The sequence below is a fragment of the Emydura macquarii genome, unplaced genomic scaffold (genome assembly GCF_026122565.2).
Source record: "Emydura macquarii macquarii isolate MOO-44397 ecotype Brisbane River unplaced genomic scaffold, CSIRO-AGI_Emac_v2 contig_2308, whole genome shotgun sequence".
NCBI classification, from domain to species: Eukaryota; Metazoa; Chordata; order Testudines; family Chelidae; genus Emydura; species Emydura macquarii.
In genome coordinates, this window is record NW_027132445.1 from 2813 (window position 1) to 27901 (window position 25089).

The window sequence follows — 25089 nt, forward strand, 5'->3', positions numbered from 1 at the left end:
AAATTTGTGAGAGGACCTTATTTATTTAGGGCCTGATCCAGCTCCCATTGGAATCAATATTGACTGCAGTAGGAGATGGCTTTGGACCCTGAATTGAAAGAAGCTTTGTGTAACTTGTCTGGTTATATAGGAAGATTCAGAGATCCACAGCTATTGCAACTATGAAGCTTCTGTTAGGAAGCTTCTATGTTGGATCCAAGCAAACCAAACAATTTGTAGAATTGTTTGCATGTGTTGAGGTGCTGCCATTGTAAAATAGTGGTTTAGCTTAACAAATAAAGTTTAAAATCTTAGGTAGTAAGTTTCTTAAACATAAATCAGTGACTTTGGGTTTTTTTGTTTTTGCCCTTCCTCTGCAGCATGTCAGTGCAGGTCACTTGCCAGGATTATCTGGGTATATCTTGCTTAATTGTTTCCCTGCCACTGCACCTTGGTCCCTGTGGCACATAAAAATCTAGTCTCCAGTGGGCTGTAATACTCTGGTCTAAATTCAGTTGTTGAGTTTAGTGTGTGGGTGGTGGTTGTGGCCTGTGCTATGCAAGGGGTTAGGCTAGATGATATTGTGGTGCCTTCTGTATCACTGACACTGTGTTGACTCTCTTTTACAGCACTGTGTTGTTACTCTTTGACTTTTATGAGATTTGCCTACAAAGTACAGCCCAGAAACTGGCTTCTGTTTGCATGTCACTTAACTAATGAAGGTGCACAACTTATCCAAGGAGGACGACTAATCAAATACAAGTGAGTGAATTTTATAATCTCAATGGGGCAGGGGTAGCAAACTGATGTTTGGTAGGTATGTTCTCTGGGTGTGAATTCAGGTTAGAAGGGTTGCAGTTTTTCACATCTCCTATAATCAGCAATGGCTGTTAGTTGCCAGTTATTTTTGGTGCCTCCTGCTGTAACATCTGATTGCTTAGTTGTTCATCTCTCGCAGCCACAGAGAGCAACTGCTGGGGAGAAGGCTTCCCAGGAAACAAATGGCGGAAAAGCTCAGCAAATGCTGAACGTTTCATTGCCTCCTCACTTGCTGACCCAATAGCTTGGGAACCCCATCTTTTGGGACACTTTTAAAACTAGACTGCACGAAACAGGGAAGTTACGGGACCAATTTTGCTTTGGTATGGTGATAAACCAGGCGATAAACAATATGTTCATGCCTTAGTCAATAATTGTAATTAAATACTAAGATGCTCACTGAATTTTCCTGTTTTTCTTGGTAGGATGGAAAAGAAGAACTAAATATCTTTATGTTGGAAAAACAGGGAATGTGTTCCTCATCGTGAATTACAAGAAAGGAAGAACTCTGCCATCTACAGCTGCTGTGATGCAGATTTTTGCTTTTTCATTTCCATCATAACATTCATCATGAATACAAAATCTTGCCATTACAAAATACACCATCCTTCCCTAAATTTTGTAGCTTGCCTTTTTATGTTCTTCTGCAATGTAATCAGTTCCATCTAACTCTTTGCAGCCTTACAAATACTGACTTTTTATTTTTCTATTAATGAAATTACATATCTAAATCATGTTTAATTTTTTTTTTTAAAGATGAGAACTTTTGTTTTTATTTAACCAGCTTCATAACTGAATGGCACTGGACAATTTCATGCAACTTAAGCCTGCTAAATCAATGTGAACTTAAGAAGTCAGTAAGACACAATTGTTGGTGTAATTGTTCTGCATATTTAAATATTTTAAAAGCCATTTAACATAGTAGTTTGGGAGCATTCATTTCTGACTGACTGTTTCATCATTAAAATTTATACCAGACTTCAGCAATGTCTTACTGATCTAAAAGTATGCATTTGCAGACTTGTGAGTAGTCCAATTTGCCAGGTCATTCACTGTGTGTCTGTTTTCAGTAATATAATTAATGGATTTTTATCTGAAAAGGGCATGTTGGGGTTTTTTGGGGAGGTTTTTTTTTTGTTTGGTGTTTTTTTTTTTTTTTTTTTTTTTTTTTTATATAAACCTAATTCCTGCTCCCTAGAGTCACCTTGAAAGCAAGGATTTCTTGTAAACTGAAGGAAGGCAACAATGGTTACAAACCATGCATATTTAAGAAGGTTGGAACATTGCAGATTTCATAATTTGTTAATATACTCATTTTGTGCACTTAGGCCTCCATTGTCTGGTTGCCTCCATGTTGTGGCAGTCCAGCTTTTTCTACTTAGTTCTTCATCACACTTGCTTGAAAGTAGCATCAACGATTGCAAATAATGCATACAATATAAAGAATGTATGTGATAGCCATAATTTTATTATTAGTACAATTTTCAGACAGTAAAATCTGTGTCCCAACGAAGTGTATCCTATCAAAAAGTTTTAATCAAAATAATGGCAATAAATAATTTCGATAAAACTCTGATGCAAGTAGTCTCTTCACAATAAAAATGGAACACTCTTCTTGTACTCCAATATCAGATCTTAAAGGAAATCACCTACACATGGGAAGTCCTATGAAGGTCAAGGCCTCTCAGATATAGGGGCCATTTTCTATTGCAATGAACTGAAGTTAAAATTAAACAAACTGGTGTCTGACAATAGTGTTGCTGTTTTTACTGACTTGTGTAATTATTGGCATACGCTTGACAGACTTCTTTGTGTATAGAGAAACTTTGTTATCCTTTACATAAATGGGATTTGTTGGATTAGGAAGGAGATGAGGAAACATCTCTCTGGAATTCTTACCATGACTCTCACAGGGTTAATCGTACTAATGACAGATCAAATCAGTCTCATTATTTTCCTCATGTGGAAACTAATGTTGATATTGATGGTTTTTTATATCCCAATGATCAGAAAACACACAAATGGCCCCTAAAGAGGAGGTTACTTGAACATTCCTTTCAGGTGGGGGAATATTTCAGTTAACAATACAAATTATTCAACATGTTTCAAGCAGATCATATGTTGCTGGGTAGTTATGCAATAGTTAAACTTTCTTCTCTGCCTCTATGCCTTTGTTCCTATTTACTTCATGTCTGTAACCTCTTCAAGGCAAAGGATGATCTTTCAACAGTGGCCACTACCAGGTGCTTCAGAGGAAGGAGTAGAATTATAGTGCACATAGCTACTAATTGAATATTGCACATGGAGTGGGGGGAAACTTAATGATTCATTTAAGGAAGGGAATCCATTAGTCTCACCTTATTACAAACAAGGATAAGAGGACACACAAGTTTGACAAGATTTTCAGTTATTTCAGTCTCAGCTGTTGCGTGCTCAGCATTTTTGTCAATGGCTGGAGTTAGGTGCCTAAATCTGGATTTAGGAGCTGAACATTAAGTGCCCAACTTTTTATATAAAGAATGTCAAAAAGGAAGTATGTGGCAGAGATGGAAAATAGAGCTTAGGTCTCCCGGCTCCCAGTCTTGTGCTTTAACCACTACTGATTATTCTTTCTTAAATGACTTTCCCTTCTCCCCATAGGGTTAAAAAAATAGTTCACACCTTTCCTTGTCTTCCCACAAAAATTGTCTAGTAAACTTCAGTTGCCTGATTCACCCCTGCATTAGTCCAGTTTGTTATGGAAACTTGATTTAAATGAAGTTGCAGTCATGTGAAATTGCAGTAATGCAATGGTGAATACAGAAACCAGAACAGGTGCCAACCTTAGCTCATTGGCCTCATTTCATAAGGCTCTGTCCAAGCATTTTCTTCATGTTGAATCTGTATAGGTTCCTGCTTGTGTATGTGTTTGGAGTTGAAATAAGCATAAAAAGATAAATGCCAAACAGTTAACAATGTGATTTTTTTTAATGTGAAAAAAATCCCCACCAAAAATGCAAACTTTAGATATGTTCCAGAGGGGTATACAGCAAAAACAGCAGTTGCATCTGAGGAAGGGGGCTGAAGCCCACGAAAGCTTATGCCTGCTGAAATTAAATTTGTTAGTCTTTAAAGTGCTCCAGAACTCTTGTTTAAACTTTAGGTAGTTTTAACATAGCCACAACCAGCCCCAGATTAATTTGAAACATTAATGAAATTTCAGTTAAAGTGGTCAGAATTTCAGGTTTCTGATGGACTCTGAAACAATGTGGGACTCCGGTCTTTGCAAATGTTGAGCATAGTGCTCAAAAGGAGGAAGAAGTCTAAATATGGTATAACTTAAGGTAACTGCATGACTTTTAACATGGTAACCCCCCAAAATCATTGTGTGGTCACATGTTCAAGTTTGTTTTTATTTCCTGTCTTTCTGTAACTTTGGCAGAGCTCTATTAAAACAGAAGTAGAAGTAAAAAACCTTCAAGCAAATGTACTTGAAGTGTTTCCTGATTATCTATACTTCTTTAATCATCCCAAAGCTCACATGCCTATCCAAAGTGAGACTTCTTAAATATAGTATTTAACATCAAAATGAGGAGAAAATAGGGCCATTGACATCAGTGGAAGTTGGGATGTGTTACCATCTCAAAAAAATCAGGCCACTTAGCTCTCTAAAGAACCTAAATCCATATTTACATAGGCACCTACATTTGAAAAGTTTTGCTAAACTGTGGTGTTTGACCAACATGGGGCTTTTCACCACTTACAAATTGTGTGGTCTGCAGCAATAGTGCCCTCTATGTTCATAAGGTGTCTAGCACACCATGTGAACTTTCAGAAATAAGGCAGGCTTCAGGATTGCTAATCTAATCAGTAGGTATTCTGGTCAGCCCCACGAAATGAAAACTACAGCAACTGTTGCATTACATTACTAAACAGATTTCAGCATAGCTGGGGGAAAACATGTTATCTGCTTCCCATCCCTATTGTTGTATGGTGATCTGCCACCAGTAGGCTGCCTGTTTGGTTATGCCACCTGGTTAATTGAAAGAGTCAACAGATAAACTGTTAATCCAGCAGCAGCAGTTCAGTGTCTACTCAAAGCATTCATCTAGGCCTCAGATAGTTCCTGTCTTGTTCCCAGCCGTGCTCTTGCCTTGCCTTAATCCAGATAAGAGGGTCCTGACTTTCGGCTTTGATATCTGACTTTGGCTCTGAATCTTGGTTCTGGCACTTGCCCTCTGATTCTGCTTCAGACCCTGGGCTCCAATACCTGATGCTGACTCCTGCTCTAACTAGTAGACGAGACTGCCCACTCCCCAATCACCAACAGTTTGCAGCTTCTCCAAAATAAATGTTTGTATCAAACAGAGCATGTACGTTAGCTTATGGGTGGCTGGCTGTGCCTGCCAGCTCGGTAGGACTGAGGGATGGATCAAGAGTTAGTTGTACATTGTTCCTAGTTCTCTCTTGAGACTGGAGAGACATTGTGCCCTGCTCTTTTACTTTCATGAGGTGGATGGGAGGATAAATGACTTTCTTGCTCCAGTTTGTCCATCCCCTAGCTCACCTGTGCCACAGATGGTGGGATCTAGCCCTGATTATTCTATAGACTTTTCATGTCATTGCAACATGTCATAATGCAAAAGCATACAGCTTGGTTTTACATATGTGAACAGATGCCAGTTGCACTCTGATACTATATTACAGGTATGGAAAGAACAGGTCCCTTTATAAATGTATGCAGAATAAATCCTTAAGGCGATACAGTATTCTGTCTCTTTAAAATTAAATATCTGACCAGCTACCAGGGGCCATCCACTAGAAGATGACTCTAGCTCTCTGAACAAGGAGTCCTGTTCTGGATGAGCCAAAGAAGCACACTTGGTGTGTTCTAGCTCATGAAGTGCTTATTGCTGTACTTACTCTACTGTGTTAGTATGATTCCTACTGAGTACCAGTCATTGCAGCTTGTTTATAAAGAGTAACCTCTGATGGCAACTCAGCATCTGCAAGAACATGACAATCTTGCAGAGACAGGGAAAACAACTTTATATCACACTCTTTGGTCTCATACGGTTACTCTGCACTGTTCTAGTAAAGCAGGCCCGTATGCCCTTGTCTATTTTTATTCTTTGGCAGGCCCCTTACAAAAGATGGTGGAAAGAGGGGCGGGTGCAGCTCCTTTCCTTTGCCTTACCTCCAAACTATCAACCATGTTAGTGGAGGAGGAGTGTGGTGTTTACACTTGCTGCTCACAAGGAGATAACTTCACTGCCATCACAAAAGCTAGATGATTTCTCAGCTAAGTGATGGAATGAATCAGTTAATGGATAACACATTTGGATTTACAAATATGACTCAAATACTTATAGGCACTCCAGTTATCCCCTCTTCTGCAAGTGGAAGTAATTCCAGAATGGACAGATCTCGGTTTGGGTTGTTGAAGGTGGGGAGTGCTGGCTCCATGGACCGCCCCAGATACACCACAGAGGTGTGAATGGCTTGGATGGGGATGAGGTGGAGAGAATGGCTGTGCTCAGTAAATCATCCTCTCTACAGTGCAGTGTGGAGTCCCATGTCAGATAATGCTGACACTGTTAGCATTTTTAATGTGCTGGTCTTCACTGGGTGAAACCCTGCTCTGGTGATTTTTTTGGGTGGGCATTGGTAACTTACAGTCCATAGCAATGTGCCACCCTCAGGAGCCATGCTGCTTAATGTACTAAAGGGCCCTGCAAGCTTTTTCTTTTTTATGTTGTTATAACATGGTTTAAACATGGCTGGGGCCTACCTACAGAGGCAAGATCAAATTAAAAAGGGAGCCAGGTGTGCAAACATTCTGGAGTGATTTCATTTGGACTGATTCTCAAGGAACGTAGTGCAGCTTGTTCCATAGTACAGTCAGTAATGCAGCAGGGTGAATGTAACAATGGAACTGCTGACATTGGGTCACATGATATTGTATAGTAGGTTATTGTTTCAGAGGGCAGAGAACTTGTTTGAATTTGGCTTTGATGAGGTTTCACTTGGTCCCAACAGGATTCTGAGGGGAGATTCTAGTTTTAAATTTACTTCTAATATTTATAGTGTGGAATAGGTAGTCTTCTAGGTTACTGGCTGTCAATGGTAATTACCTGAAGCAATAATGACATTCAGTACTGATTTGAGGGGACTATTGTGAATATACTCCCAACTCCTCTTATTTAAGAGACTTAACCAGTAAGGTGCTGAACACTCTTAATGGGAATTGAGGGTGTTGAGCACCTACCGGGATGAGGAAATGTGATCTTTGGGACCTGTCAATCTTTTTCTTATATATAGTTTATAGGGAAGGAGCACCACCATGTGGCCTGATGGCTTCTTTGACGTTTTTTACTAGCCAGAGTGACCATTTAGCCACTAGTTATTCTCCATCATTTGCTGAAAGAAAAGTGCTTGAAAGAAGAGCTATTTGTAATGTTTCCCAATCTGGCTAGTGATAAATAACTGCATAGCTATACATCTCTCTGTCCCCCTGCACACAGCGCATGGAAATTCATAAATGTATTGGCATTTGGGAGGATGTTGTCTATGGCAGCCTGAAAAACCAGATAAAAGTATTTTCAGTAAAAAATGTTGGCGTTAATGGCTGTGCATTGAATACATAAATTTCATTAGGCTTTTCAAAATCATTAAGGGTATATTAAGCTACAAGAGTAGAGATGTGCTCTCTTAAAGAGTTAATACTGTTGGTCTCACTACAACTGGAATTAATGTGTATTAGCTGACTATCTATGTCTTTTCTGAGTTATATAGGGTTTGTCTACACATGGAGTTATTCCAGAATAGCTCTTGCATTTAAGTCACATCGTAACTTAATCCAATTTAACTTTCATGGACAGATGAGCCCTATTAGTAATAAAGCACTTATCACTGTTGTAACCACATGTACCTCTTTGTATTCCCTGCTGCTGCTTCACCAGAGTAGGGCAGTCCTTCCAGTCCCTCTGTAGTGCATGTTGGCAGCTTCAGTTGCTCTCCTCTTTCATGTTTTCAGACAGAAAAGAATGTCTCACCTTTTTCAGTGAGTGTCACTTTACTGCCGCTAAGGAATGTTGTGCCTCTTGCGAATTCCAGTGGGAGGGAATAACTCCATTCACAGAACTATAGAAAATTTGCAGTGGAAAAGACCCATTGGATTATTTAGTCAAGATGATTGAGAATTCATTAATTCGTTAAGGTGCTAAAATAGCTCACAGAACTTGTTTTGTCCTTGCAAGATTAAAGCATTGCTTCTGTGTACACCTGAGTTTGGAAGCTTGCCATTTTGCAGTTCACATGTAGTGATCATTCAGACAGCACAAGAACAAATCATAGAAACAATCACAGTGGGATAATGGGAAAGAAAGGGGGTTACTTCAAAAGATTCCTTTAATGAAAAAAATAAAGCAGCTACCCAGAAGAAGTTTGTTATAATTTGCCTCATATGACATGTACTGTATGTTCTCTTTTCATTTTGCTTCCATTGCTCTCACTTTGAATAATGGGGTTCTTCCCACTGTGTGGCCAACTGATGAAGATTCCCCTCAGCGTGATCACTGAAAATGCGGCCTGCCACCTCTTGTAGAGAACACACTATTTGGGCTTGTCTACACTAGCCCTTATGCTGGCAAAACTTTTGTCGCTCAAGGGTGTGAAAAAACCACCCTGCGACATGTTTTGCTGGCAGAAGTGCGTGTGTAGACAGTGCTATGTCAGCAGTAAAGCTGTCCGGCTGACATAGCTACCACCACTCGTTTAGGTGGTTTTATATGTTGGTGAGAGAGCTCTCTCCCACCGACATACTGTGGCTACACTAGCACTTATGCCGGCAAAACTTATGCTGCTCAGTTTGCCAGCACAAGCAACAATGTAGACAAGCCCGTAGTAAAGTACATTTGTTGATGTCACAATGAGGAGTGCTTTGTTGTCCATACAAAGCACAATGGCAGTATCTGGAGCAGGCAGAGTGGAGAAATGTGGGGGAGATAAGAATTGATAGAAAAGAGACTGAAAAGAGGCTCCAGAATGAGACAGGCTCCAGAAAAGGAAAATTAACCCTGAGATTAGATATAAACTAGATCATAGAAACTACTGAGGTAAGTCAGAGGAGTGACCCAGTTACCCACTATCTTGTGTAATTCCTCTCCTAGGGATATTGCATTTAATTTTATTATGAGCCCCATTACTTAGTGGCTCAACTATAGATACTATTTGAACCAATTCCAGTGTGTGTCTTAAGGTACATACCTAAAATGTATGTCCTCTTAAACACCTATGTGGCTGCAGTCAAGAAAATGCCAGTATTTAGTATGCTAGTAGAGAAAAAAGAAAAGGAGTAAAAAGGGTGGAAGGAGAGAAGTAGAGCATAAACAAAATGCATGACTGAGTGAAAAGGGAAAAGGCCAAAGGAGGAAAATCAAGTGAGCAAAGAAGAAAAGGTACAAGCACGGAAAAAAAGGATAAAAAAATGTGAGAACAAAACCTGCATGAATATAAGCAGAGTGCTTTTCTGCCCTGAAAAGTGACTTTACAAATGGCAGGGTGGGATCCTACCATTGTGTCTGATTTCCATATCAAAGGCACTAAGGAAAAAAAAAACCCCTTTTTACTAACTGCCAGACCGGCAACCTGTGTCTGGACTCTGGGAGCCAGGCTGACTTACTTCCTTTTTGCATACCAAGTCCATCACTAGTAAAAACAAGGAATGAAAAGCCCACTGCCTCTTCCTCCCCTAAGTTGAAATTTTGTCTAGTGAATGGGCTGAGGAGCCACATAGGCCCCAGCTGAAAGTGCTCTCAGCAGGAAGATGCCTTCTGTCGCCCCACTCCTTGGCTGTGTGAGTTAAGCAGTGTATGCTATTGTAAATAGAGAGTTGCACAAGTTTGTAAGGGTGGTAGGGAGAACGCTGTAACTAAATTGCACCAGGGGTTTGACCAGAAGAGGGTCTCCGAGCTGTTTATGGCTAGGAAAGAGACAGGCGTGGGACAATATCCTGTCACACTTGGTAAAGTTGTAGTTTGTGTCATTTTGTACACTAGGTACTATACATTACTTTGAGTGGGTCATAGACATTAAGGCAAGAAGAGACAATTATAATCATGTAGTTTGACTTCTTGGATAACACAAGCCACAGAATGTCACCAGTAATTTCTGCATCAAGCCTATAGCTTGTGTTTGAGCAATAGCATATCTTTTAGAAAGATACCCAGTCTTGATTTAAAGACTATGAGAGATGGAGAAGCCATAAGGTCTCTAGGTTGAAGCAGCTGCTTTCAGTAGACAAATGTTTTTTAAATATCACTCAGTTAGCGCTAATAGAATAGTGCCTAAAAAATAGGTAGAAAATCACTAAAAAGATGGGTGGCAATGTCTTCCCTTTATGCCACTGAATAAAAGGTAATGTGTTTACTGCAGGTTGCAGTTGTGTTCTCAGAGATCTAATTTGAACTGTAGACTAGCAAACAAAAAACACCATCTAAAGACATTGAATTATGTTTGACACGTTAGGAGCTAAAGGGTTTTGAGTTTTACCAGCAGCTGACTGCAACAGTTTGTTGGTGGAGAGACAAGGTAGATGAGGTAACATCTTTTATTTGTTTGTCGGTGACATTTTCAGTAATGGCCTTAATAAAAAGGTGCTTTTGGTGTCCCTGTGCCAGACTCCACTGTGATCGTCAGCAGGAACAAGGGAGGCATTCAAAAATGTAGAGAACTGGACACGTTTTACTGTTCAGTATGCAGCAGCACTCTGCAGCATAAAATGCAACAGTTGATATCAGCAACAGAGAAAGCAAATAGTTCAGCCAAATCTCCTCTTTGCCTAGGGCATCAGTAAGCCTGAGGCTGACCTTGCACAGGGGGCAGGTCGCAAGATGTTAGGGGAAGTGGATTACAAATTATATTGTTGTATTATGTCGAGAGAAGCAGGACATTCCAGACATTGAAATCCAAAAGTGGGTTGGGTTGTGTGGGGGTACAGACCATCCCCCCAACTTTCAACCAAAGAACAAATAACTGGAAAGAGTCTGAAGTTGGTTTAGCAGCAAGTCATCAGAGACAGTTTTATTATGAACAAATGACATTCTGTTGTCACAGACCCAGCACTAGACTAATCTAAATGCAGCCCTGGGATTTTGGTGTTTTGGCAGTTTTGCTTTTGTTTGGGAGAGGGGGTGTATTTTCTGACAGAATCCTGCCCTGAAGAGAATTTAAGGCAATTACCAATAGACCACTAGTCCATCTCCACTACAAGAGTTATATAAAAGGAGAAGAGCCTGATATTAAAAGATGAAACCCTCCCATTTGCTCCTCCTAGCACTGTCTCCTTTGAGTTCCCAGATGCACTGTTTTCTTTGTTTCTGCCTTTTAGCATATAAGGCCTTCAGGGCAGGGATTCTCCTCACTTTAGTGTATTGTACAGTGCTGAGCACACTGTCAGCACTGAGCAAATTAATAACAAAAAGATCCTTCCAAAATCCATCCTGATCATTTTTTCCCCTCAAAAATGTATAATGGATGAACCAAAGCCTCAGATCCAAACTCTTCTGTTGGTCCCTCCCTCCAGCACAACATATACGCAACCCATCTATTGGGGGCTAAAAGCCTTATTTCCATCACACTTCTAGCTTCTGACACCTCTTAGTGCAATATTTTCAAGCATCTGAGATGAACCTTCCTGCTCAGGTATCCAATTCAGTGCGCATTTGGCCTGATCCAAACCCCATTGAAGTCAATGAGAATTTTCCATTGAGTTCATGGGCTTTAGTTTACAACTCATTTAGGGTTACAACTCATTTTAGATGTTGTTGTGGCAGATTTCAGAGATGATAAATTGCAGTATTATAATGAATATGACGGACAATAATCAACTAATTTTGAGCCCCAAATTGCTTCTTGAGATATTCTGAGGGAAGGTGGTGTATCTAAAATCCTGCCTTACATCTGGAGTACCCTGGTAATGATTACATTGTTTAAACAGAATTGGAGATAGCACAGTTCTGCTCTCATTGTGACCAGAGACTAAAAGAGGTTTATTTTAATTGAACAAGAAGAAGTAAGCCCCTGCAAAATCAATTAACTGTGCTAAGCGAATAGTCCTTTTTACCTTCTAAATTGTTGCAGTTTGCCTTTATTTAACATTGGACAACTATTAAGAAGTCTCTCTCTCTCTCTCTTTGCTGGTGTCACAGCTGTCATTGTACCTCGTTTTGTCACTGGGGTAACCTTCTATAAATAATGAATGCCAATAAAAACCAGCACTGTAGCAAATAGACAATAGACGTCATGGAACTCTATAGTATATGAGCAGAAACACTTAACTTGCTTTTTGGAAAATGCACAGCCTTTATCATTTAGACCATATTTCTTGCTAGCCATCCATACGCTCCACATATCACACTGCCTGGCTCTTACCATAATTTTTCATTCTGCTTTACTTCCCCTGGTCTCAGCCTTTTCTTGCTGCAACTTTCAGGTAACTATGGCAACAAGCCTAACAATCTTCAGCCAACTGGGTTCATTCTGAAATCTGGGTCATGTCGATCTCACTAAATGAAGCTACTGTACTTCAAACACTGGGCCAAATTCAGCCTTTTAGTGTAAGTGGATGCAACTCCATCCATTTTGGTGGGGCCACGCCTGCTTGTATGACAGCTGAGTCTTGCCCATTGTTTCAAACTTGTGATTGTACACAGCAAAAGAGTTATGGTTTTGACAGAATGTTGCCCCTGCCCTGGCCTGGAGAAGAACTGTGCTGTAAGTATGGTTAAAGTTTATGGTTGCTGATTTTAAGGACTGACTAGGAATAGTAATACCACTTCGTAAAACTTACTACCAGAGGAAAGCATCAGTTGAGAAAGGGACCTTATCAGACTGGTACTGGGTGACATGAGTGAGAATGGAAACCTTACACTTACTCCTTGTGGAGGGTGCCTAGGTTTCTGAAATCCTACAACTGTCTCTGTGCAGGAAAAGGAATTAGTGCCTCCTTGCAGCTCTCACTCCATTGGCTGACTTGAACTGAGATCATGGTTGCTAAGGTATAGAGGTTCTTAAGCTTTTTCATAGTGCAGACCACATCTTAATAGAGAGATTTTTCTCTTGAACCATTCCCTCCTCCATTCACAACAAGATAGACCATGTTCCTTTGCATCAGTGATCACTTAACATCCCTATGGCAACTACAGCAATTGTTTACATGGAAATTTAATATTAGGAAAATATCTTAGGGCATCTTTAGCTTTCTTTAGCATGATGTGGCACTGCCATCAGAGTGTCTATGACTGCATATTTGACAGTTTCCCTGCTTTTATTGCTGCTATTTTCCATTTCTGGAGGGCGTTCTAGCATTGGCAACCCATGGACATGCTTGATGGCAGACAGCGCTATTCCTAGGAAGATGACCCACCACCCAATGTATGATGGAGCAGCAGGTGATGCTGCTGCCCCTATAAAATTCCACAGATGCTCAAAGATGGTACTGGACATGGCGAATGTAGGTCACCATCAAATAAATCTGCAACCAATTATAACCTGTGGAGGCAAACAATTGGCCTTTAAGAATTTTGGAAAGGTGGAGGAACCATGAGGGGTTAACGGCATATGCAAGGAAAAGGAACTCTGAACTTAAACTTAGATCCATGTTTATCATCCTACTTCTTGCAGTATTCTACTCCACTATGGCACATGGCTTGCATGGATGAGGGAGTTGGACTGGAACTGTACACGCCTTTCCCACAATAATCCAATCACAATGCAGGTGATTCAGCAATGCAACACTGAAAAGAAAAAAAGTGTTTGCTGAATCCTCATACATCAATATTGATGTGAGATTCCATCATTGGGAAACAAGGAGCAGAGCCAGTACCAAGTGATTGGCCACCTCTGTGGACTATGAGCTAGTGCTTCATGGATCACAGGCAAGGAATAACTGGAAGAGAGAGGAGAAGGAGAACCAGCTCTCAGCCTACTTCTCTGGTAGCAGGCACATTTCAAAGGCTCAAAAGTTTGGTTAGGCACCCAAGAGTTCATAGGCTTATCCAAACCTCTGCAATACCACATGAACAGACTATCTCACAAGATTTTTAATACTTCATGGTTTCACAGAAACCAAAAATACATTATAAGCAGCTAGTTTCCTGTACGTTTTAGTTGGTTCACATCCAACTCTAGCTGACACTGCAAATGGGAAGGGAAAAAAGCTAACTACATGTTCTAGAACAGTTCAGATTAAGTTCACTTGAATTCTGGATGAAGATCTAGGTTGGTCTTGCTTTTTCTGCATCCATTTGCCTATCGTGATTAATATCCTGGATCATTGCCCTTCATATGGGATGGGCTCCTCAGCAGAAGCCTTGGTGTGGAGATAGATGGGATAAAGGAAAACTTTGGCTTGTAATCCTACCACCCCTTCACCATAAAACTGGAAAGCAATCCTGAATAGGGTATTAATAATATATCTACTAAACAAAAGAAGAGTGACTGTTTCAAATGCCCCTTTGAGCCATGGGTTAAGAATACTTAAAAGCTTTATAGAGACTAAACAAAACACACCCTGTAAGCCTCTGTAAACCCACAGAAAGTGGCAGAACAGGTTTTTGTCCCTAACCTTTTGGTTCAAGTGTCAGCTACAGCAGAAACTTTTATTTCTCTCTTCTGTAGGGCCTGCCTTAGGGACACAAAAGAGGGTAGAGACCTCATTACAGAGGGTAAAATTTTCCAAAGTACCTAAGTGACTTAGGAGCATACAACTTTTTAGAAAGTTACTCAAGCACTTAAGAGCTTGTGTCTCACTGACAGTCACTGGGATTTAGGTTTCTACGTGCCGAAGTCACTTTTAAAAAAAAGATGACAGACTCCTAAGTTGCGTAAGCACATCTGAAAAAATTAACTAGTGTCTTTCCACTTGCTAAAGAATTGACAAAGATCTATGATACAGTCAACCTACTACATAACTGAACTGCATTAACAGTGTTTTTTGTTGTTTATTTGAGCTGCATTAGAGATGATGGAAATATTAACAGCAAAATTCAAAATGCTTAAAATTTGAGCATATGCATCCACTTGTTGTAAACTTGATATTGAGCCAGATTTTCTAAATTTTCCACACAAAGGCCTTATCTACACTAGAACATTTTGTCGACATATGTTATGACGACTTCCAGCCATAACTATGGTGGTTGATGTCTATACTGCTCTCTTTAGGTTGGTAGACTGCGTCCTCACCAGGAGCACTTCCATGGATCTAAGGGGCAGTGTGGGGTGAGCTGAGAGACCCATTCTCAGCTCCCTGCCAGAAGCCCACAGGCTCCCCGTGGGCTCCCCCCCATTCCCGGTCCCAACCAGGAGTGCGGCTGCAGCCACCCATATCCTGCCAGATCCCGGCTTGCAGTTGGAGCTTCTTGCCAGGCTGGAGCCCGCCCTGGCTTTCAAGTGCAGCAGTGAAATTGACAAGTATGACAGCCCTTCCACTCCATATTAATGGAGCTAAATTAGAATTTTTACAAAATGTTAGGGTCAGAAAAACTGGTGAAACTAAACTGTGGATAATTACCCAAAATATTTCCTTAATATCACACAGTGATAATTACATGATCTCTTAGCTCTCTGTAATAGATAGGTCTTACAATTTCTTTTTAGGCCAGCCACTATAGGGCAACAATCCACATGCAAAACAGTACATCGCACACTCCTCCTTATTCAAATAGGTTTACATTTTCATTATTCTATTTTCTTGCTTAGAGCAGGAGTATCAGTTGCTCAACACCATAATAACAGGTGCATAATCTCAGCATGCTGTTGGTCTAGCCAGGCGCTTATATGATCATAATTTGAAAGCTATTTTGGAATCGTCTCCAGGGTGAGTGAAATTAATCCCTAGGGTAATTGGACTGAAGTCAATGGAATTGCACCACATTGAATGTGGTTGCCTTTTGGAGGGAAGCTGATTTGGGGTTTTGTCTTTGGTCCTTTTTTTATATTTTGCTTTCAGGACCCCCTTCGAAAGTAAGTTTCATTTGTCAAAATAAAATCTAAGCAAATATTTGAAATGTACCCATTCTTCCAGGTTCAGGGGAGCTGTTTAAGGTTTTGTGATGCAGCGCCTCTAAATTGCCCAAGGCAGGGGTACAACCAGAACTTTCCTAAGGAGGGGGTCCAGGGGAAAAGACCCCGCTCCAGTCGGGTACCTGTCCCGAGGCAAAGAAGATGGTACAACCACCCGCCCGGTGTGCAGCAGGGAAGCCTGCAGGTGGTGGGTGCCACCCCTAAAGGTGCCGCCGATGTGCACTGGCGGGACACCAGAAAAAGGGGCGGAGTCATGGCCGGTAGGGGGCGTGGTCACTGGAATGTAGAGGATTCGGAAGAGGGATCCGGACAAGAGAGAGCGGCGTGCGTACGTGAAGGGGGCGTGGCTGGGAGGGAAGGGGCTGGGCTCGGGGGGCGGGGGAGAGGGCGGGGCTAGGCTCGGGGCGTGGCGTAGCGGAGCTGGGGGAAAGGGCGGGGGCGGGGACAAGGGGCGAAGTCAGAGGGGCAGGAGCTGTCGCGCGGAGGGGGGGGGGTGTCTGGCCGGAATCTAACGGTTGGGTTGAAGTCTCGAGACCGGGGCAGCGCGGCTGTTTCCGTTTGTGGTCTCGTGACTTCCGGGCGGGGCGGGGCGGGGCGGTTCATTGCAGCGGGGCTGCTGCTGCTGCTCGGTGTCCCGCCCGGGGGAGGGGACAGGGCAGCGCGGGGCCGGCGGCGGGATGGAGAAGCTGCGCCGGGTGTTGAGCGGCCACGACGACGAGGAGCAAGGGCTGACGGCGCAGGTATCCCCCGTCAGCGCCCCCGAGCCCGCCGGGTGCCCGAGCGCTGCCCCGGGGCAATAAGCGGCTTCCCCGACGCCGCGGGGACGCCTGTCGGTATCGGCGGCTCTTGTTTCGAAGGGGGGCGGTGGGTGGGTAGGTGGGAACCAGCCCCCTCCCGGCGCCGTCTGTGGTCAGCGGCCTGCGGAACTCGCTGCCACGGGGCAGCGCCGGAGGCCGGGCGGGTGGGCTGGATAATGGGGGTACCGCCCCGCCTGTGACACGGGAGTTACCCGGCCCAGCAGGCCGGTCCCCGGCCGGTCCCCTGTCTGCAGCAGCGGCTGGTGTCCCGTTGTTCGGAGCCCGAACAAGAATAAAGCCCGTAGCCAGTAAGGGAAGCAGCCCACCGGGGAAGGTGCTTCCCACCCCTGGTTATTGGTTTGTTTGTGCCCGGAAGCAGGAGGGCTTAGACTTTTCCAAGGGCTTGTCTGGAAGGGGAAACTGATCGGGCTAGCTCTTCCGGAGTAAATCCCTGGGGGGGGGACACACACACGTCTCTGGAATAAAAATCCCTTTATTCCGGAGTAGTTAGTGCACGCCCCACAATGGCTGTTCCAGGCGATTTCCTCGTGTGGGTTTCCTTGTTTTTTTAATCCTATTGGAAAAAACTGGGGATCTTCTAGTTACCCATATAAATGTCTAATTCTTGTTTGACTAAATCTAACCAGTAAAACAAAAACATCAAAACCTGCAGATCTTTAGGTAGGTTCCATTTACCGAAGTGTTCAATGTCACTAAGACCAACATTGACTGGGCTTAAAAAATTCCCTGTTTTATGTCACACTACAAAAAGGCATTGAATGATAGCATGCCTTCTACTGTTTGAAATAAAGGGATATGGAAGAAAAATAGGAGACAAAAATTAACTTAATTGAAATATGTTGTACTAGGTAAGCTTTTGAGGTATCCTATAAATGTTGTATTTAGTCATAAACAGTTGGTCTTTCAAGGGTAGCTGATCCTTGTGCAGTAGATACCATATGTCCTGTTGATTTCATGTGTCTCTCTTCTGTCCTGTTAATTCTGTTTGGCAAGTTGGGCTATTTTCAGTTGAATAATAAATCTGATGTCTTATGGTAATTGTCTGCAGAAGAAATTGAGAGAATTATCTTTATCAAACAAAACCCAGACTTCTAAACTCTTGAAATACCAAATTACAATGTCCTGCTGCAATATTTCGGAGGTACCAGGGATGCAGTTAGTACTAAAGAAATGCATGAGTTTTCCAAATAAAATGGTGTAGCAAAGCATATTGCAAGTTACTGATGCATTTAGGATACTGCTGTGTCCCCACACCATTCAGAACACTTGTATCAAAACAAAAGTGAAACTAACAGAAAGTAATTTGGGGGATGGGAAGGGAGAGTAGAGAGAATTGAAATAGTTCTTTATATTTGTCACTACCAAGAGAGAAACAGAATATATAGAGAGGCTCTTAAAAAAATTCTAGAGTGCATTTAACAGTTTCTTTATATGATCTTTAAGCAATATTTTTGTGGGGGGGTTAGTTTTATGATAAAGCTAACATTAACTCCCAGGAACAAAAGCTTTAGCTAGTAACAATGTTTAAATATTTTTCTAACAATGTTTAACCAAAATTAACATTTCAGGGAGGGAGTTGCATGCTATTATTATTACGCTTAAAGAATTCCAATAAAAATAGACTTGTTCCTCCACTTTTGTCTTTGCTTCCCTGGCAATTGCATCAGTTTGAAATTAGCTCACCAGTTCTACATGAGATATATTCATTTGGCCAGTACCCTTTGCTTTTTCCCTGTTGAATGTAGTATTTGGCTCTTTTACTCTGCATTTTAATAAGTTTTAGTTGTGAAAAGTAAACAAGATTTTAAAATTCTCTCTATCTTTCTCTAACATGATGTTAAAAGCGCAGGTGAGGAAACTTATTGAATAAAGACTAACATGCCTCTCTCTAAACCTTACAGCAGTGTTAACTGTGACTAACAGTAATGTAAAAGAAACTTTTAAAAAGTGAGAAATGAATATAGAATGCTATGAGTGTGCTATGTGGCTGAATTAATGCTGCAGCAGAAACCCTTACTTTGAATTTCCTGACTCTCTAATGTGTAACTTTTGATGTTAAAGTTGCCTTCTCTCTTTAAGATAGAGAGGTACAGGAGCTACTGGATTCTTGCCTCTTTTCTGACACATGGAGTTTAGTCTGTCTTCAAAAATAGCTGGAATTACTTTCTTCAAATTCCAAAATTAAAACAATCACCTGTGTGCTGAAACTTATGTCTGGGAAGTTTTTGCCCAAAAAGAATCTGCAAACTGTCAGCGTCCACTGAAAACATTACTTACTGAATGGAATGGAAGTATTGAAATAATGGCAGGTGTTTCTACCAAATCTTATGAAGCTAGATCTTGCAGTGTGCTGAGCACTTTCTGGGAGCTGAGGTTGCTCAACTTCTTGCAGGAATAAGGCCTTTTGTCTACTTATTGTTACCTTTGCTAGCCAGAAAATATTTAGCTATTGTAGCAAGCTGCCAGTATCGTCCTTTAAATGCTCTTCCAGAGTCACCAGGAAATATGTACCCATTCAGATGTGTATTATGTAGCTCCTTTACCTCTGCTCATCATTAATTTTGGAATCTATTTGAAATACATCTCATTCAGACTTAAATTTACTTAAACTTTTTGAGAGGTGAGGTGAAAAATAGGTAGATGAGACACTGCCACAAAAATGTCTGGTGAAGACATGTGATTCAGGATATTTAGAGAAAACACCCTTTAAAAAATGTTTTTTGCCACGTTTAAAATAGCTTGATCTTGTTCCTATTTTTAATTAGTGCAGAAACTAGCATGGTTATTCTTGTTTTAATTTACATAGTGACTTGTTTTGGGTGTTGATATTAACAAGGTTGTTAGTAGAGCTCTGGGAATATAGTTCAGCTTCTTCTGCTGACCCAGTAGAGGGATATGAACATTTACTGGTTTTACATAATTAACCAAATTCCCAAACAATATATATTTTCATGTGAACTCTTAAATTGTAGCTATCCATTTAGAATTGGAAGAATTTTTCTCCAGCAGGTTATATTTTAATATAACTCATATTTTAAAGATGGAAACACTGAGAAGCCCTTTTCAGTCTTTTAAAAAGTCCCTCTATCACTGAGAATCTCTGCCCTAAAAGATCAAACTAGTTTCTTTAAGAAAAGAAAGAAATAGTAGCCTCTAAACTTGTAACTTTCTTTTAATTAAAGACATAACTTTAATAAAAGTTTAAATTAAAACTTCCTCTTAAACTAAACTTAGACTTCCTGAAAAAAATGGGAACTATATAATCCGAACTAAGGTGACAAAAGAAATCATGAAACTAATCCCATTTTACAAAAACTTCAGTTACAGGGGAATAATGTAACTAATTTTATTGCTATTTGCCAGGTATAGGTATTCAGTTTCATCTAGTGTGAAATATCTAAGATACCTGTTGTGACAGCAAGCTATCGTCTGTTAAATAAAATTTGTGCCTTTTGTACTGGAATTCAACAGATCAGTTTTAAACAACTGCCAAAAAACTTGCTTTGCTGAATAGTCTCTATTTTAAGGAAAAATATTCCTTTGTGAACCAATCTGCTCACTTCCTGGCTGACTGAACTTAATAAAGGTGGATGTGGTGCTTTACCTTTCCCAGCACCTCCCGATGTACATACCATCTGGGATATTTATTACTGACATAAATATGTGTTTATTACCGTTAGTTTGTTCTAATGAGCGTCCCAGATAAGGATGGAGATCTTGTGGCTTCCTGGCAACAGGTAAGCTGATGATCCCTAGCCTGTAATATTAATCATGTTGCCTTAATGTTTTGATGACCTGAAGTTGTAAAAAGTACATAGTGGGGAATTGGGATGTTCCCAGAGGCACCTTTATCTGGGCAGTTCTTGTTATGTGCTAAATGTAATGAAGAAAACACATCCATTTGGTGGGGAAGGCATGTTCCATCAGAGGCTTAAACTATCACTTTTAATGATAACTTAGGCCTTGTCTACACTAGCACTTATGCCAGCAAAATTTTTGTTGCTCAGGGGTGTGAAAAAATTTTGCTGGCAGAAATGCCCATATAGCTACATTATGTCAATGGGAGAGAGCTCTCCTGCCGACATGATAAAACCACCTAAATGAGCAGCGATAGCTTTGTTGGCAGGAGAGCGTCTCCTGCTGACATAGTGCTTGCTACACAAGCACTTACGCCAACAAAACATGTCGCTCAGAGGGGGGTTCACACCCCTTAGCAACAAAAGTTTTGCCGGCACAAGTGCTGGTGTAGAGAAGGCCTTAGTTAAATAGGAAGAGATTTTTTTTCAAATCCACTATTCAAATATTACAGCCCCTAATTTGTGCACATTACAGTACATGTTACATTGTCTTGATCACTCTTTTAAAAACAGATTGTGAACTTTATACATATTGTGGAATCTTTTCAATTTTAAGGCATCTATGTAATGCTGAAGTGGAAAAGAAACTGTTATAACTGTACGGCTGATAGGGCTCCTGCACAATAACATTTTATGGAGATTACAGATAGGATAATACTCCTGTTCAGTTCTGATCCCCAGAGTCTAGGAAGGCTTTTATTAAGGATGCTATTAAACGTTAAATGATATTTAAATACTAAGGCTCTTCAGAGACACATTCCCTCTTTTGGATCCATATGCTTTTATTCTTTCCTTCTCCTTTCATTGTTCAGTTTTACTTATGGCGTGAACAGTGTATTTGTAGCTGTGTCAGTCCTAGGATGTTAGAGACAAGGTGAGGGAGGCAATAGCTTTTATTGGACCAACTTCTGTGGATGAGAGACAAGCTTTCGAGCCACAAAGCTTGTTTCTCTCACAACAGAAGGTGGTCCAATAAAAAAATATTACTTTATCCACCTTGTCTTTTATGTGAAAGCAGTTTAATTAAAAGCCCTTATTTTTTCACTGAGTTTTTGAGAAATATTTTTGGGCTCACATTTTTCGTGCCTGCTCTGAACACTTACATTTTTTTTTAAAGCTTTGAAGGAATCTGTTTAATTGATGTGACTTATCGGTGTGTGGGTTAGTGTTAATCAGCTGTTTAACTCTACAAATACTTTTTTTGCATTTGTATAATCTAAATTTTCTTTATTTAAAACTTCAAATCAAATCAATTAATTCTCACTGAAAGTTGAAACCTTTCATATGTTGGAAGAAATTATTTTTAGAAATAAAGAAATTACGGAAGTGAGTGAAAGCAACATGCTACACCCACAGATGGTATAGAGATGACTACTAAATGTTTAACACTGCCCTGAAGCATAGCGCTGTAGAGAGAAATATGCTTGTGTGGGGTACCCGGCAGTCCCCATGCTTTGAGGAGAATGTATATGCATGAATCATAAATCTCAAGCCCCAAATTTGGAAAGTCCTTCCACATAAAAGACTATATACATAGAGTTCTAAGATCTCAATTACTAATTATTTTGAGAAGTTGATTCTGATGTTAATTTAACAAGTCTCCATTGTGGTATTCTTCATACACTTTTGAACATTCTCGCTATTGGTGACAGGCATGTCACCGTATGAAATGGACAGCTTTGTATAAATTGCAATGATTTTGTCACATGGTGTCATAATTGAAACTGGAAGCAGCAAGACAAGGCAAATGGAATCAGACAGTTCAACTTATAACATAAGAACTGACATACCAGATCAAATGAGTGGCTCATCAAATCTAGTATCCTGTTTTGGACAGTGGCTAAAACAAACAGCATCAGAAGAAAATGCAAGGAGTCCTATGGTAGACAATTTTGGAATAAGTTGCTTATAAAGGAAACGTTTCCCCAACTCTCCTTAGTTAATTACTGACTTCTAGAAGAACCACAAGTAAACAATTTGGAAAGTGAAATAGATGTTTTTGTCGTCAGAAAGGCAACCTTGCAAATTAGCGATGACTTGATCTGTTGGGGTCTATAGCAAGCCTTGCTGCCATTCAGCAGTGATGGAATAAGGTGTTTTATTTCAGTGGGAGATCCTACATTAGACCATTATAAAATTTGTTTCAGAAAGCCTGTCCTCCTGATTTCAGTCTTTTACTATGCATTCCCTTCTGACTTCTGGGTGGGCAGTTCATCTCCTTGACATGTCACTATCTGGGAGTCTTCCGTTTAACTGTGCTTCCTGTCAGTGTTGTGAATTAAACTGTAATTATACAGAGCTGTTGGAGGGGGTTATTTGCTTGTTCCTTTTTCATCATGGAATTTTGACTCCCTGGGAAGTGCAGTGATAATCATCTTTGGCTGTACTGCCATTTAGGAGGATGTTTGCTGTACGAACTCCCTTCTTTCCTATGCTACAATGCTAATCTCTTTCCAGAAGTGGAATATGCACTGCTATCCTTATCTGATCCTCTACTAAGCAAAAGCTGCTAGTAATGCAACTATTATAGTGTGTGGAGTCCAGGATGAATCATCAATTTTGCTTTTGCTTGTGTTAAACTTCAATCATCATAATAAATTATACCAATAATAGTGTCTTATTTTGAGGTTCCTGTGTCTTTCATATCCACCTGTTTGACGTGAAGGACAAATTAGATTGTAAATATTTCATAGCACGGACTCTCCCCTTTTTTGTACAATGCCTAGAATGATGAAGGTCCCAGTCCCTGACTGAGTCATTTGCATGCTGCAGCAATACAAATAAACCAGTTGGTGCCCTTGGTGGCAGAGAAGAAAGACGTGAAGGTACATGAAAATTGAACTATCATTTGGAGGTGGTCCTTCCACATCAAGTTTCAGACTTGCAACGTAGGTGGTGTTGAGGAACCTTTTTCTACCCTCCATGTGTTGGGCATAATTAGACTAAATTAGTTAGAAACAAAGGGTAACAAAAAAACATTCTACAAATATATTATAAGAAAAGGAAGACCAAGGACAGGGTAGGCCCATTACTCAATGAGGGGGGAAAAACAATACAAAATGTGGAAATGCTAAATGACTTCATTTCATTTTTTCACTGAAAAGGTTAGTAGCAATTGGATGTCTGACCTAGTGAATGCCAGTGAAAATGAGGTAGGATAAGAGGCTAAATAGGGAAAGAACAAGTTAAAAATTTCTTAGACAAATTAGATGTCTTCAAGTCACCAGGGCCTTATGAAATAATCCTAGACTGCTCAAAGCGCTGACTGAGGAGATATCTCAGTCATTACCAATTATCTTCAAAAAATCATGGAAGATTGGAGAGATTCCCGAAGACTGGAAAAGGGCAAATATAGTGCCAGTCTATAAAAAAGGGAATAAAAACAGCTTGGGGAATTACAGACCAGTCATCTTAACTTCAGTACCCAGAAAGATAATAAATAGATAATTATGCAATAAATTTGCAAACACCTATAAGGTGATAAGTAACAGCATGGATTTGTTAGGAACAGATAGTCATACCAACCTAAAAGCTGTCTTTGACAAGGTAAGCGGTAGATGTGGTATATCTTGACTTTAGTAAAGCTTTTGATACTGTCTTGCATGACCATCTCATAAACAAACTAGGGAAATACAACCTACATGGAGTTGCTATAAATTGGGTGCATAACTGGTTGGAAAACAGTTCCCCCAAGAATAGTTAAGTGGTTCACAGTCAAGCTGGAAGGGTATTTTGAGTGGGATCCCACAAGGATCAGTTCTGGATCCGGCTCTGTTCAAATAATCTGTTCTGGAGCTTCATCAATGATTTAGATAATGGCAGAGAGTATACTTATAAAGTTTGTGGATGATACCAAGCTGGGAGGGTTTACAAGTGCTTTGGAGGATAGGATTAAAATTTAAAATTATCTGGACAAACTGGAGAAATGGTCTGAAGTAAATAAGATGAACTTCAGTAAGGACAAATGCTAAGTACTCCATTTAGGAAGGAATAGTCAGTTGCACACATACAAAATGGGAAATGACTGCCTAGGAAGGAATACTATGGCAAAGCATCTGGAGGTTATAGTGGATCACAAGCTAAATATGAGTCAACAGCATAATACTGTTGCAAAAAAGTAAATATCCTGGGATGTATTAGCAGGAGAGTTGTAAGGAAGGCATGGGAAGTAATTCTCTGTTCTGTGCAGATTAGGCCTCAGCTGGAGTAGTATGTCCAATGTTGGGCACCACATTTCAGGAAAGATGTGGACAAATTGGGGAAAGTCCAGAGAAGAGCAACAAATGATTAGAGGTCTAGAAAACATGACCTATGAGGGAAGATTGAAAAAACTGGGTTTGTTTAGTCTGGAAAATAAGAATGGGGGGAACATAACAGTTTAAGTACATAAAAGGTTGTTACAAAGAAGAGGGAGAAAAATTGTTCTCCTTATCCTCTGAGGAGAAGACAAGAAGGAATGGGCTTAAATTGCAGCAAGGGTGGTTTAGGTTGGACATTAAGAAGTTTTTCCTAATGTAAGAGTAGTTAAACACTGGAAGGCTGTGGTTTAGATC

General features: G+C 40.5%; 2 protein-coding genes across 3 annotated transcripts in view; both read left to right on the plus strand.

The window, feature by feature from the left end:
- Positions 1–601: 601 nt before the first annotated feature.
- Positions 602–2550, plus strand: LOC137161493 (mitochondrial pyruvate carrier 1-like; the record flags this gene model as incomplete). The annotated part of the gene is made up of 2 exons (XM_067560775.1): positions 602–741; positions 1224–2550. Coding segments are annotated over 2 exons (159 nt in total), but the record flags the coding sequence as incomplete, so codon positions are not given.
- A 13899-nt stretch (positions 2551–16449) lies between these two features.
- The window catches only part of SFT2D1 (SFT2 domain containing 1), a 37644-nt gene continuing 29004 nt past the window's right edge, over positions 16450–25089 (plus strand). For both annotated transcript variants that reach the window (XM_067560777.1, XM_067560778.1), the window contains exon 1: positions 16450–16601. In XM_067560777.1, coding sequence (XP_067416878.1) covers positions 16539–16601 — 63 coding nt within the window. In that variant the 5' untranslated portion in view covers positions 16450–16538. The remainder of the gene's footprint in view (positions 16602–25089) is intronic.